Genomic DNA, 15,329 nt, shown 5'->3' on the forward strand with positions numbered 1-15,329 from the left:
GGGACTTAAGAGCCTCGTGTAGTCAGTAAAGGCTCTTGAGGAACATGTGACCGGGACTCACAGGACCCCGTGGGGCTCCAGCACAGAAAGAAATGAGTCACTCGAGGACAACCCTGCTTACAGCGGGAATCCATCGCACGTGTGTGTCGCAAGCACTGTGGTGTCTGGGTCACTCACCTTACCAGGAGAGAAAGAAAAAGTAACACTGGTAAAGCCCAGGTTTCCATGATACCAGACGTGAAAAGAACGGGATTCAGGGACGCAAGGATTTCTCCTCTTGCAACAGGGACTGCACCACTACTGGGTCGATGCAACACTGTGACAGGCGGTTCATGGCGGGCCCTCAAGGTGACACCTAGGGAGGGAGGCAGGCAACACCGAATTAATCCACGTGAAAGGAGAAACCACAAGACCGTCTGAACAAGCTGGAGGCCCAACTAAAAAAACGCACAGCGACCTCTGGTTCCCCGTGCACACAACGGGGAATGGTGTCAGGACTGGCCACTTCTTCCTACTTTGAAGAAGATTGGAAGAGAACTCATGAGGTTCTCTCTGCACCCTGACGGCTGAAGATGGGGTAAATGACTAAGGTAACCGGCTTGACTAAGAGAAGGCAACTTGATCAGTAGTTTGAGATACTGCTATGCGGCCAGCCTTTAATATCCAAACTCCCCCCATTTTTTTGGTGGGGGGGGCAGAGGAGGGACGGAGCACAGGCAGTGAAAATGCTGCATAATCCTGGGACTTAGAAAGTGCCTGGAACAGAGCAAGAGCTAAATGGTGCATGGGCCGGAATTTCGGATCCACCAAAGGCACAGATATTTCACACGGCAAAGACAAAAATGGTATGCAAACCGTGTGCACGCTGTCCTGAAGGTGAGTGAGGTTTAAGAAATTCCTCAGGCTTATTTGTCCTTAAGATAAACGCAATTAAGTTCTCTGCTATAGTTTTATAATTTCCCACAGAGCTTTTACTTTGCCTCAACAGCAAGGTTTCAAGGAACAAGGCTTGAAACTGCACTGAAAGCTCCCATCCCTGTGTAAGGGAAGCTTCAGGAGAGTGGCTTTAAGGTCACCTGAAGCACAGAGAACGCACTCCCTATAGAGGGAAGCGATGTGGAAAGCAGGAAACTAAGAAAAGGGAAAGCAGAAGGGATGAGGTGTAACTATTTTCACACCTGACTCAGTTTCCTGCCGGGGTCCTGCTTCTGTGCTGGTGTGCCTGTTATCATTTGAAGCTATCGTTCTAACAGGAACTTCAAGCAGATTTAAGAAATGAGTCCATTCTTCACGTGGATGGTTTCACCTTCTTTAGTGGACTGAGCAACTCTTTTTAAGATACGCAAAGAAACAAATCCACACAGACCTGCTCCTCCGGGATGCCTGGGTGAGTTAACTGTTCTATCTTCTGACAAGAAAGAGCTGTCGACAGGGTGAGCTCACCTGCTGATGGGCGAGGGTGGCCCACCTACATTGCCTCTTTTCAAGGGAGATGACTAAGTGTAAGTGGCTCAGAGCTCATTACAGGCAAATCATTACGAAACACCCGAGTGAGAAGCTGGAAATAAACTAGGCCTATTCATTAATGTGGCCTAGAAATCTTCAATTCTATTTCAGGATCATTTTTTTGTCTGTGGAATCCAGGAACCATTTCAACCTCTCCATGCTTCAATTTTCTTCTGAAAGGAAAGGAAGGCAAAAGGTAACCACCTCATAGTGGAGTTTGGAGAGTTACCTGTGCACTCTTGAAAAACTGCAATGCAGTCTGCACGAGGCAGTCATTTCCCTTCTACAATGAGTTCTGGGGACCAGGATGTGAGAGCTAAACTGACTCCCTCTTCTCTTAACACTCCCGGGAAAAGCATGCTGAGTGCCAGAATAAACACAGAACGCACGCTTTTCACAATACGTCTGTAGAAGGCAAGGGATTTGCCAAGTTTTCTTACTTAAAAAATAAGACACTTCTGGAGACACCAACGCACGCCGAACGGTCCCAAAGCTGACCTTGGGGCTGGGCTGGTGGAGAAGGTAGCCCCACTCCTACACATGGCCCTTGGCACCAACCAACACAGCCTGGCTGTTAGGGTCTTGGCCCCTTGATTTTGGGGGGAGGGGAGGAGGGGGCTGTTCCTGATCAGGTTTCCCTGCTACCTGATTTAAGTGATGAAGATACAAGGAATATTAACGGGAAGTCCGCAGACTTTCACAGTAAAACGAGACGCGTTTAGATTCGCCTGCGGAATTGGGGTTAGCTTCATATGGTTATTACTATTTAAAGCAGATTTATAGTCCTTTGATTATTTTAAAACTTAATGAACGATTAGAATTTGTTAGAGACGACAGTCGTTTTTGGTTCTCTTTCTCCCAAAGCCTGAGTGACTACGTGTCTATTTTTTATCCCTGAAAAAAACAAATGGGTGGTTCTGTAAATGCACGTGGGAACTATGGTGTTTACAGATGCGCCTCCTATGACCCCCAGTCCCTGCCTCCCTCCCACGGTCAGAGGGAATTCTAGGGTGGAGCAAGGAGGTGCACTAAGACTCCTTAGTAATAACAACAATTAAGTGCTATATTAGCACTTGTAGTGGAATTGCTCAAAACCCGGTTTTATTAAGTTTGCTACAAATTTAAAAAGGTGTTGATGTTTCTAGCACCTCAGGTCTTGTAGGTGCTGTGACAGAAACACCGTGAATCACATCCTCTTGTTTTTGGACGGATCATCAACACTTATGTAATCAGAATACACTGAATGATATGGACCAAAGTTCAATGTTTCTACCATGACAGTGTTCACTGCAGCACTATTTACAATAGCCAGGACATGGAAGCAACCTAAATGTCCATCGCCAGAAGAATGGATAAAGAAGATGTGGCACACACAGGGAGATCAGCTCGGTGCTTTGTGACCACCTAGAGGGGTGGCATAGGGAGGGAGGGAGGGAGGGAGATGCAAGAGGCAGGGAACAAAAAAAAAAGATGTGGTACATACATATAATGGAATATCACTCAGCCATAAAAAGGAACGAAATTGGGTCATTTGGAGAGATGTGGCTGGACCTAGAGACTGTCACACAGAGTGAAGTAAGTCAGAAAAAGAAAAACAAATACCGTATATTAACACATATATGTGGAATCTAAAAAAATGGTATAGATGATCTTAGCAGAAATAGAGACACAGATGGGTCCTCTTTGAAAAAGCAAGGAAAGATAAAACAAAAACAAACACAAACTCATACCAACTCACCAAGAAAACAGCACAACCTCTGAGCTCTCAGAAAGAGCAATGATGATAAAGATCTCAGGTGTCAAAGCAACCCCTGGCAGTAACCCAGGGATCGGAGAAGCAGCTGGAGGGTGGGTCATGCCAATGGAGAGCGGTGATTTCTTCTCAAAGGACTCAAGACCGCATCTGAATTCTGCACACAAGTAACTGATTCGTTTTTGATCTGTAAAATTTTATTAAGCAATAGCTGACAACTCTTGCAACTTCAAATCATCAGGAAAAAAATAAGGAGATTAATCCATCTCAGTAATAAGGACAGAAAATACTTTGGACAAACCACGCCATTTTGAATGCAAACCATTAATGCCTTCTAGAATACCTCCTGCACAATCTAATACACAAAATACATAAGAAGAGAGGAAATAAGGGTGAGCTCATTAGAATGCAAATCAGAAATCTCAACAGATCTTGCTTGGAAAGTAAAACAAAGCAGGATGCTGAGTTCAAAAACGAACAAACCAACGTGAGAGGGATCAGGCACACGCAGCAGCGCGCCGCTCCCGAGGCAGGGACAAGAACATGCTGGTGGTCTGGTTTGGTCTGGGACCTGTGCACCTGCATCGCACACTTACAGTTGGCGGGGGGGGGGGGGGGGGGGGGGAGGAAAAAGAAAATGCCAGTAGTAATAAACTCAGAAATTATTTCCAAATTTACAGTACCAAAATAATGCATTTATAAACAAATGCAAAAACAATACCCCTTTGGTAAATAATACAGTGCCTTTTTCAGTCAAACGCATAACCCATGCTTTTCTACAACACGAAAAAAATTTTATCTACAATAAACGAGATCTTAGAACCCTCCCCCTCCCATTTAAAAGAACATATAAACAGAAAATATAGGTACAAGTAAAGTTACAAGAAAATTGCACAAAGCCAAAGAAATGAAAACCATAACCCTTCCGAGCTTCATCAGCCAGGGACGAGGAAATACACAAAAGGTGAAGAGTTTTGAGTTGTGTGCTATGACAAAATTCCAGGAACTCAAACAACATTTGGACACATTTCGTTTCAGCTAACTTTGCTCACAACCCCTGACTTGGCCAAACGATAGGTGGCCCACAAGGGGACACAACGGGTTCCTTCTCGAGAAAACCTTCTGAACGCAAAGCTCGTGCAACCCTGCACTGCACAGCACACTCAAGAACTCAAGCCAGCCTAGGCATATACCCCTTTGTTCTTTCTTCAACTCACTCTTCAGGGCAAAGTGGTGACTTACTTTAGGGCTGTTCTCTGGGGTGTCCACCGAGTAGGGCACATTCATGGGAAGGCTTCTCTTCTCTGTCTTACCTGGAATCGGTGCTTTTGTATAATTTTATGAGAACAAACATGATTCCAAATGCATTCGTTGCTAGAGGTAAACCTTGCAAAGGTATTATTTTAAATGCACTGGTTTACATTCAGTAGGTTGCTCATTAATACAGGAAAAAAAAAATTTCTCTACAAAGGGCAATGTTTTGAAACCTTCCTTCCAAGTTTGTAAAATGGAATTGATGAAACTGTTACATTTTGGGCCCTCAAGCCGTTCGAGCTGGTCGACAGGAGTTTAGAAAATTGTCCAGGCCATCCTTTCTTTTACAGACAAATGGAGGCCCACGGTCACCCTCCAGTTTTGTGGCAGAGCCGGCTTGATCCCGGGGTCTCCTGACTTTCGTCTACGATTACACGTCTTCGCATGCCCTCGTGGGGCACTCGATGAGGAAGCAACAGCCGTGGATGAAAACACTGCAAACGCTCTGACCTATCCTGCCACAAGAGCTCTGACATCTTCCTGCTTTCTTGGTACCGGTTTTTCTTAGGATATACATACATTCAATGGGTATATGCTATACTCAAAGCTGTGCCTTTGGTTTGATGAAGTAAAACCAAATTTAAAACTGGTTCTCATGTCTGTTAACACACCGCTTCCCTCAAAAAGGCCTGGATTCTGTATGTGGTTGGCTATTTACTGCGCTAATGTTTTTAACTTTAGAGATTCACTGAGGTATCTTAATATTCATAAGTTGCTATTAATGGACACTAAATATGTAGAATTCTGCTGCTTAAAGTACTGACTTTGGTAGCATTTAATAAATTGAGACTGACCGAATGGAAGCATTTTTAAAGTTAAGTGAAAACGTCACCATTAAGTGAAAAGACACGCGTCGCCACGGCTGCAGACGCCTGTCTGACTGGACTGGGGACTATGTCTTCCTTCAGGCCAGGGCCGCAGAGCTGAGCAACGACCGCCGCTCACCCAGAGGTGGATCCCAGACGGAGGCCTTTGTCCCCCGGTGGGGAAAAGGTCCTTTGGGGAGGGAGCTAAGAATTCAGGAAGTTTAGTTAATTGTTCGTGACACACACTCACTTTCTCTTCACTCACGCATCTGGAGTCTTCATTCCAAGGATTTCCCTCTGTATTTTGCTCTTATTAGGAAAAGTTCTAAAATGTGGTCTTTACATCTCAAAACCCAGTCAGAACTTGAAGAACTGAAACTTACGACTATAATTCCTTTCTTGTGCTACTCTCATTCTCTTAAGTCTCATTTCATTTCACCTTTTATTTTCATTAAAAATAAAGTTTTCAACAGAAGGGGAAATAATATTTTAGGATATGTTATCTCAAAGAAATCTTCTCCTTTTATATAATTGATACCACAAAATGAAAAAAAAAAAAAAAGAATTGCTTTTAAAGGATTAATAGGAATTTTTCCCAATTAGAAAAAGTTACAAATTGTCCAGTAAAAAAAACCTTCTATCACATCCTTTTTATTTCTTGCAGCAAAATATACTGCCACCAAATAAGTCATTACATACTATTTTTCTAAATAAATAATAAAGTGGGCATAACTCACCAGAACATAGTAACAAAATAATTCCTACAAACACTATGAAAGCAAGATAAATAATTAACTTTTGGACAATAAAACAGAGGAACTGCATTTAAATTATTTAGAAATAGGCTATAACCATTATTGCACAGCTGATAATAAGCATTGAAACATCATGTTAAGCTACAGAAACTCATATAAAAGAATTATATAATTCTGAATACATTGCTAAATTCTTTCTGGAAATATTTACCCACCAAAGAATCTGGTTCAATATTTTAAAATATAAAATGGGAAGCTCTGGTATTAGCTGGGAGATGTCCTTCACCATATTTGAAACCTCACCTGTGTTTCTTCTGGGTCTGAAGAAAATGGTAAGTGATGTCATCTTGCATTGGGCCTGTTTCTTTTCTAATTTTTAAACTAAAACAGAAGATTGAAAACAAATTTTTTTGGGGGGGGGGAATAACGTTTCTGCAGTATCTTCCACCTGTTTGTTTTCAAACAAAATCCAAATTTAGGACCCTAAACTGGTACACAGTTCTTGTGTTCCTGCCCTAAACAACATCACAGATATCAGTAACTGAAAACGATGAACTGGGTCTTGTTATCAGGGCTGAGTATTGCCCTCCGTGGAGGGGGAGGTGGGAAAAGAGAACCTCTGGATTTTTTGTTGTTGTTGTTGAAATTAACAAAGAATAGTCAACCAACTACATTAAGTACTGTAACTTTAACCACATTCTCCCAGTGGTTTATCTCCTCAGTAAACAGTCTGTAAGTTAATAAACAACTTTTTTTTTTTCTAGAAAAGCTTGTGGGGCTCTTGTCAAGAGTTGATTATAACTCTTATCTTTTCATACCCTGGCAAATGCCTAACATTTCTTTTGCTACATTTCTAATCTGTTGGAAAACATCTCTAACCAACTGAATTTTAATACAGCCCCAAAGAGGAAAGGAGTGCTTTCAAATCAGTGTTGTCAGCATTTTTAGAAAGAGCAAGTATAGAACAGTGTTACCTAATGGGGAAGACACCGCCTCTGGCACGGTTCCCAGGTTCAACAATGAGAGGGGAGAGGGAGTGAAGCCCACTTCTCAGCAGCAGGTCTCTTAACGAGCCACCACCGCAGCCCAGAAAATCGCTGCCCCACACCACACTACTCGGGGATCTTTCTCCCGAAGTCAATCAGACTGAATGATCGCTGAACCAACAGAATTCTGACGTATTAGGAAACTAGGGGAGGTTTCAGTGTAAACCTCCTCTGAAGAGGAGCGTGGCCCTTGTACTGCTTCAAGTCGTGTGAGCCACCTGCGTGAAAACCTGCAGGAGATCCTTCCTCGCCCGTCATCCTTTCCTCTACGAGCTCATGAGCAAATCGTATTTATACCTGGTAATAGCACCCCCGTAAAACGCCTACTTTTATTAGTCAAACACAGTGCATTTGCCAAAATACCCCTCATTAATCAAGTCACCTCTGGGGGAATAACATAATATGCGTGAATTAAATGTTGTCCCCCCCCCAAAAGAACCTGTACCTTCAGGATTTTTTGGTTGTGTTTTTCTTAACAAGTTTTTTATATTTACACTAGTAGTGATGTTGGAGGAATAATAAAAGCTAGATGTTGTGGAGAATGAAAACAATGCACACTCCTCGTCTAGAAGAACAGCAGGTGAGAAGGCAGTCTAACCTTCCCTCTGAAGGGCCCTTTGTCCCGTCGCCGACATAAGCAAACCCAGTAGGACATTCCCACAGCGACCACGCCTCCTAAACACCACCAGATAGGTGCCTCGCACCCTTTGCTTGCAAACACCACTCTCCTGTATTTTACTTTTGTTTAAAAAAATAAGAGAAGAAAAAAAAAATAAAGGATAATAAAAACCCAAACAAACAACAACGAAAAGTCAGTGCCCTCCCCTGGGCCTGACAGACGTTTCCAGTTTTGCCCTTGTCTTCTGGTCCCCCGGGCACCAGGCCGTGCAGGCTCCTCCAGCGTCTGCGATCAGACCGCTTTCTCCTCCCCACACCAGTCTCTTCATTTGAGGCGCTGGGTCACGTTGGCCAGGGCAACTGCAAAGGCCTGCACAGCGGAGAAGGGGTACTGGAAGTCCAGGATGTACGCGTTGCCGTCAATCCTTCCAAACTGCATCACCTGGGGTGAGGGTGGGGCGGGGAAGCAAAGACGTTAAAGGAAAACCTCCTTGCGGCTCCTGATAGAAGCAGACAGCGCGGCCTGTGAGATATTTCTGCCAACAAAATCGACTCTGAAAAGCTTCTCAATCTAACTATGAGTTTGTCGGAAAAACAGATGGAAGAACACGTTAAATCGTGCAGTGGGGAGGCCACAAGCAAAACTCAGAGCATGGAAAGCTCCGCGGGTCAAAGGAAGTGGTTTCTCCACCAAGGAAACAGAAGGAGAAAGAAAACGTAGAGAAGAAAATCTACAGGCTAAAGAGGCTTAAGAGAACCACCACCTGTGATGTCAGATGTCACGCTGCTCAGAGAGGGACCAAGCAGAGCACACGTGGTCCCCCTTGCACTCCACCTCCTGCACCTGCTTTCCTGTCACCCCAGTGCTTACTGTGACCACACTGTATCATGTTATTATATGCTGTTACACATATTTGTTTATGGTCTTTCTTCCATTTTTGTAAACTCCAGGAGGACAGAGATCTCCCTCTGTTTTCCTCAGTGCTCTAAATTTCAGCACTCAGAACTGGGGTTCCCAAACTCTCTGTAAAGGGCTGATGATAAAACATTTTAGACTTTGTAGGTCATATGGACTTTGCCACAGCTACTGAACCTCTGCTGCAGGGCAAAAGCAGCGCAGACAGTACTGAAATAATGGGCGAGGCTGTGTTCCAGTAAAACTTTATATAACGAGGCTGCAGGCTGGATGGGCCTGTAGGCCGTAATTTCCCAACTCCTGGCCAAGAGGATTGCCAGGCATATAGCAAGTGCTCAATAATCATTTCTTGAGCGAATTAATGACGATGAGATTTAAATATGAGCGTTGAAGGGAATTTCCGGGATGGTGGAGAAGGGCAGTCCCAGAACGACAGCTATGCAGTGGGACCACAGCAACAATTCCAGGTTGGCGCAGGAAGAACTGACAAACTACGCAAAGTGCTCAAGTGCACCAAGAAGAGATGTATGTTCTGCCAGAGAACTGGGGAAGGACTTAACAACAGAAACACAGAAAGACAAGCAAATGAAAACTGGGTAATTATTACGTCTTGAGTAAAAAGTCTACACGATAAAAAAGGAACTGTAATTAAACCCTAATACATGGCTCAGAAATAAACCATATTCAGTGGCACAACGAGGGGACCAATGACTACTGATTTACCTGCGAAAAGGGGGAAGGGAAAGTTCACCTGTTGGGGGGCGTTTGGGTGAAGAAAATGAACCCTTATGGTGCTCAGGAAGAAGTCAGTACATGACGCCCCAAACTAAAAAATCAAGAGATAGAAGTAGGAATGTGTTCTTCGCAAGTACGGTGGCAAACACCAGAAGCAGCACACAGACTTAGTTGTTAGAGCTGGCCTCTGCAGAGCAGCTGTGGGCAGTGGGCAGGTGCCTGCTATTTTCCTCACGGGTCTCACAGAACCATCTGACTTCAAAAAATCAGGACATGCATTACTTTGGGGAGAAATAAAGAAGAGATAGCAATAGGCACACTGAAAATTACAAGCCCGACCGGCCCCAGCTAAGAGTCATCAGCCGTTTCCCACATTTCCCATCTGGCCTTCATAAAAATGCTCCCGAAGGCCAAAGTCCAGAGACCTGTCGGGACCAGACAGTGGCACTTGGGCCACACCCCAGCACATGGCTTCTTACCTGCCGCCCCTCCAGCTCGATCTGGAAGTTCTTTGCCGACTCCTGGGTCACCCGCCCCCCGAAGTCCAGCTGGTACACCTGGGTGGCCTCGTTCCAGAGAGGCTGTTTGTTGGCCATGACGTACACGAAGCCTTGGCTGCCCAGCCGCCCGTCCTCTTTCTCGCTGGCTTTCCTGCACTTGAACTCCTCCAGCTCACTGGCCGCCCTCAGGCTCCTCTTGCTCTTCCAGCCCTTCTTGCTGCCCTGGCTCTGGTTCATCAGCTCGTCCCCGCTGATGAACAGCTCCGGCTCGCTCTCCGAACTGTCCTGGAACTCATTTGTCTTATTCAACTTCTTCGACTTCAGCTGGTCTTTCTGACTCTTCACTTTCTTCTTCTCTCTCCCCAGGCGGGGGCTGGAGATCAGGGAATTAAAATCACTCAAAGTCCGAGCCTCCTTCTTCACTTTGCCTTCAGTGATGGCCTGAACATTTCCCTCCTCGGCCCGGCTGTCCAGCCGCTTCCGGTTCTTCTTTCCGAATTTCTCTGTCCGCTGGGGCACTGGGCTCTCCGTCAGGGAGAGGACTTCCTGGAAGTTGTCTGCTGTCTCTACCATCACCTCTGTACCCAGGTGGGTTTGGAGGTCCGTGGGCGGCGGGGACACGAGGGGCTTCTCCACCACCAAGTGCGCCTTGGGGGGAAGAGCGCCCTGGGGGTTCTGCACGGGCGGGCACGCGCTGTAGGAATTCCAAGGGTGCAAGGCGATGGGTGGCAGTTGTAAACTCGAGCAGGCGCTGCTTCCCGGATACATGGGGGGCAGGGGGCAGTAGGAGAGGCTGGGCGGGTAGGCCGTTTGAAGAACCACCGCGGACTCCTGTTGTGCAAACTGTGCTGAGGCCAGAGCGTCTTTCGGGGAGCAGGCAGCCTGCACCCCCGTCAAAGCGGAGGTGTTATAGCCTCCCGGATAGGGCACTCCCATGCCATAGCCTGTCTGGAAAGTGGCAGTAGGGCTGGCGGGAGGCTTGGGGGAGACGAAGGGCACTCGGGACACATCCAGGTGCTGGCTCTGACCTACCATCAGAGGGGACAGCTTCAGGGGGTTGGGCACCGCGGTCTGTGCTGTCCTTTCCTGAGGAACCCAAACATCCTCCCCCAGCACGGGGTCCCACTGGTAGGGGGGCGGCCGCTTCACGGCCACAGCGGCTTCGCTCAGCTGGGGATGCCTCAGCGGCTTCTCGGCCTGACAGTGCTGGGCCAGCGCCTCGTCCTCTGTGAAGGCCGAGTTGACGTAGTCGGCGCGCTCGCGGGCGCCGTCGCCCGCGCTCAGGAGGCTGTAGGACGACTGGGAAGTCAGCGGGGAGGTGCCGGCCGCGTGCGCCAGGCCGGCGCCCGGCTGCGACCCCGCGCCCGGCTCCGGCCTCCCCGCCGCGCCCGCGCCGCTGCACTGGCTGCAGGTGTACAGGGCGGGCGGGGGCCGCGCCGGGAACTGCGCCGCGCCCTTGGGCCTGGGCGGGTGCGGCGGCGGCCGCGGGGGCTCGGCCAGCGGCGCCGCCTTGAGCGCCGCCTCGCGGTTGTTCCTGCGCAGTGTGGCGTGGATGAGGCCGCCGTCGGGTCTCTGCCCCGCGCCGCGGCCGGGGGCGCCCAGCGGGCCGGCGAGGTCCGGGTAGGGGGGCGGGTCCCCCGGGGGGATGGAGTAGCGCGGGACCGTCAGGCGGTTCAGGGTGGCGCTGGTGCAGGGCTGCGGGACCTTCTTCTCGGTGGCGGTGAGCCTCAGCGTGGCCGAGCTGCCCGGGCCCGGGAGCGCGTAGGTGTTCTGGGAGCAGAGCATGCGTGTCCGTGGCCGGCACACCTCCTCCACGTTGCCGCTGCTATCGAAGGTGGTGATCCTCTCGTAGCCCAGGGGCGGCTGGTAGTGCGCCGCCGTGGGGTAGGGCGAGAAGTCGCCCTTCTTCAAGCACGTGTCCAGCGGGGGCGGCGGTGGCGGTGGCGGCGGCGGTGGCGCCGCGGTGGTGGGGGCCGCGGGGATGGTTCCCGGGTAGGGGGGTGGGGGGTTCATCTTGGCCACCTGGACCTCCTGGGTGGCGCTGAACACCACCGCGTCCCCCTCGGTAGCCAACTGTGGCACCGGCCGCAGGGCCTTGGCTGGCTTCTGCAGGTGCTCGTGGTCTCGGTCCCCGTGGTCCAGCACGGACAGCTGGATGGCCCCCTGTGCTGGCGGCGGCAGGGACAGCTGAGGGGGGTTGGGGATGACGCGGCTCATCTCCACGCCCCCGAAGATCACCTGGCCAGGGCTGGAGTAGCGGCTGGCCACCGGGTACTGGGCGGCGCTGTCGCTTGCGTGCTCGGCAGCGCCCACGGCTGTGGTCTGATTGGTCAGGACATCCAGCTGCACATTCTGGTTGGCCAGCAGGGACTGCACCAGCCCGATGCTCTGCGTGGGGGACATCGCTTGAGCCGAGCTGTGGATGGGGGCGATGGGGATGTTAACGGTGCAAGGTGGGTTGTTCTCGGGCACACCAGATGCTCCTGTCACTGAAAGGAAATTAGAAAGATGAACTGCTTACAAACAAAACACTGCCATGAAACTGGGTCAGAATAAGCAACACACCTCTACTCATCCAGTCCTTCTGCATACAGAATGCAGTCGCTACAGAGGAAGGTGTGTTTGCTTAGGGAAAGCTGGACAGTTCACACAAGTTACACAACACTTCCCTAAATGTTTCTAGAAGGACACACAGGCAATCCCAGGGGGTTCTTCAGGGCAGCCTGCAGTCGTCCGTAAGCTAAGGGCACTGCCAGAGCTTTTCAATAAATACCTCTGAACCTTCTGAATTTGGTACCATGCACCTGAATGGCACCATGGCAAACGATTAAGTGTTTAAAAGATGCTTTTAACTTGTGATATTCATAAAACGGCCCCCTCTTTTGTGCAAGAAGAGGGCCCTGGTACAGTATGAAACTCCACTGAGGACTCAGTGCCTAGGCTTCTTTAGAGTGGATTCATCCAGGGTCACGGACTGGTTAGTGTGGGAAGTGTCATGCAGCAGGTGTGTGTCTGAGATCTGTACAGCAATTAAGTTTCTGTAAATAGAACCATGTGAAATGCAGTAGAGAAACCAATGAAAAGACTCCTCTAGCAAATCTGCATATGAGGGGAAGGGTCATTTCCTAATTTAGCTGCTTTTTAGCATTTCAAATGGTATATAAGGTGAGCCCCATTGAATAAACCCTGTAAATATATCCTATTTGTTCACAGTGGGGATTTAATAAACTGTATATTTGAGCGTTGATCTGCAGACCACGTGCATGTGCTCAGAGCCACTGTCTGAACTGCCCTGTCTGAAGTGCTCACCGAGCACGGCAAGCTGAGTGCTGTGTGGCAACCAGTATCCGAGCAGGAAATAGAATTTAACAGGCTAATTGCAGAGGCCGGCTGACCGTTCACCAGAACTTCAGAACGAAACCAGCTGGTTCATGAAAAGCTAAGCCCACCCTCAGCACCTGTAACAGACTCTCCCCTTCCGGGGGGTCCTCTTGTGAGAGGTAACTATCTCCTGGCTGCACGAATCTGGGCCCTGTCCCAAGTTTTCTACTATTCCTGTTCAGCTTCCTCTTCCAGACGTTCTCTCCTTGGTATAGAATACTGACGACAGGTGTCTTCCCCACTGAACGAGACGAGAGTCTCTGTCGCGTCACGAAGCACTGAGTTTAAACTCTGAGACCAAACGTTCCCTCCTCCACAGGGAACCACAGACGATTACAACAACAGCTGAGCATTAGCGAGAGCTCTATCAGTCACGTTCTGGGAGAATGGAAGGCGATAAGGAGAAAGTGTAAAAGATACTCCCAGATCCAAGGCTGTGAGCTAGCAGGGCACAGGCTACACGCTCAAGGGTGTGCAGCCTCACCAAACCACAGGCTAACACGGTTGCAAGACCTTGCCCATCAGGGCCGCGTGAGTCCAGAACATCTGCCCCACCCATGAGGAGAGGTAAACCGTCAGAGGACCAAAGGCGGCTACTGTCAGAAAGCACTGGGCTGAGAGAAGGCAGACAACTCCCTCACGTTCAGAGCCTGAGCTGGGATCAGTGTCTAGCCCATCCCATGGCGAGACTAGAGCCCTTCTGTCTGAGAATGACCAGGAACAGGAAAAGTCAGTGGCCCATGCAGGGTTCCTCTGGCTCAGAAACCAGAGACTTTCAGAACCTTGCTTGGTTGTAAGCAGAGGAATCTCTGTGTTTATAAAACTGTTGCAGGTGGACTTCTTTTGAGAATAGTCACAGACAATAACTGGGAGACTAATTAGAATTCATTCTAGTCTGTTAATCAAAATAGGACCCCCTGACTAGAAAGCGCTTAAATGAACCTAAGATGCTATAGATATTTCAAAATCTGTAAACTGGGATTTTAAAACCTTGTACCAGATTTTACTTTTAACTCACACCAGGCTTCTGTTCTATGCATGGAGACCTGCACTGCACTTAAGAGAGAGACGTTGAAATGCACAGGTTTTCTGCCCAGGAGACGGGGCAGGTTTGAGAAACTGGGCTTCGTGGGCATAGGGTCAGCTGCGTGACGTCATTCTCTAAACAGGGACAGAGAGGACGAGGGCTGGCCTAGGGTCCGTGAGACAGGGTTCGTTTCTGATGTCTGATTGGTCCCGTTAACTTCTCTTTATGCAGGCACGTGACTAGGAGGATCACCCTGAGGGTGAGACGAGGTGGCAGCAGCGCTCACAGCCACCTCCACCTCCATCGTCCTTACTCTGGCAACTCCCCTCCTCCCCAAACTAGTGACAGTGTGTGACCTTTCTGCCGTGACACCTCACATGCCTTCCAACCTTACTGAGGCAGCAGGCACAGGCTGACGTGCTGTAATCCTCAACTACTACCACTCTGGCCCCCAACACGACCCACTAAGAGAGGGTGTGGGCTCGTGACAAACCAGCTGACATGCGTGAACACACCTGGTAAATCATCTTCATCTTCACTGAACACATTTGGGTTGAAGACAGGTAAATTAACAAAGTCCATGGAAATCTTCCGAACCTCCGGGAGATAGATGGTCATCTGCCGCGGCTGGAGATGCAGGAGGCTGGTTTTATAGATTACTGGTGGGGAGGAGGAGGAAAGCACGGTCAACAGAGACAAGCAGAGGGCAGCCAGGGTGCCAGCAGAGTCCCTCACGGGGAGAGAAATGGGGCTGCGGTGTCCCTGCCCTCCGAAGACAGATCTGTGCGGGCGGGCTGAGAGCCTGAGGGCAGCTGCGCATCTGCCCCTGGCACTCGACCCGCCACCCTGGACACAGTGCAGATTCAGGGACAACGAATTCTCGGTCTAGCCCGGCCACTCTGCCAGTGGTTTGTCCACAGAACCACACATTTTAAATGTTAAAAACGTACACTCTTTTTTGGAATGAGCTGG

General features: G+C 48.9%; 1 protein-coding gene across 10 annotated transcripts in view; it reads right to left on the minus strand.

Annotated features, from left to right (window-relative positions):
• Window positions 1-3,434: 3,434 nt before the first annotated feature.
• Window positions 3,435-15,329, minus strand: part of TULP4 (TUB like protein 4) — a 226,098-nt gene continuing 214,203 nt past the window's right edge. For all 10 annotated transcript variants that reach the window (XM_067701652.1, XM_067701656.1, XM_067701655.1 and 7 more), the window contains 3 exons: window positions 14,873-15,016; window positions 9,929-12,438; window positions 3,435-8,240 (listed from right to left, as the gene is read on the minus strand). In XM_067701652.1, the coding sequence (XP_067557753.1) occupies window positions 8,124-8,240; window positions 9,929-12,438; window positions 14,873-15,016 (2,771 nt within the window). In that variant the 3' untranslated portion in view covers window positions 3,435-8,123. The remainder of the gene's footprint in view (window positions 8,241-9,928; window positions 12,439-14,872; window positions 15,017-15,329) is intronic.

This window comes from Pseudorca crassidens, chromosome 13 (genome assembly GCF_039906515.1).
Source record: "Pseudorca crassidens isolate mPseCra1 chromosome 13, mPseCra1.hap1, whole genome shotgun sequence".
Taxonomy (NCBI): Eukaryota; Metazoa; Chordata; class Mammalia; order Artiodactyla; family Delphinidae; genus Pseudorca; species Pseudorca crassidens.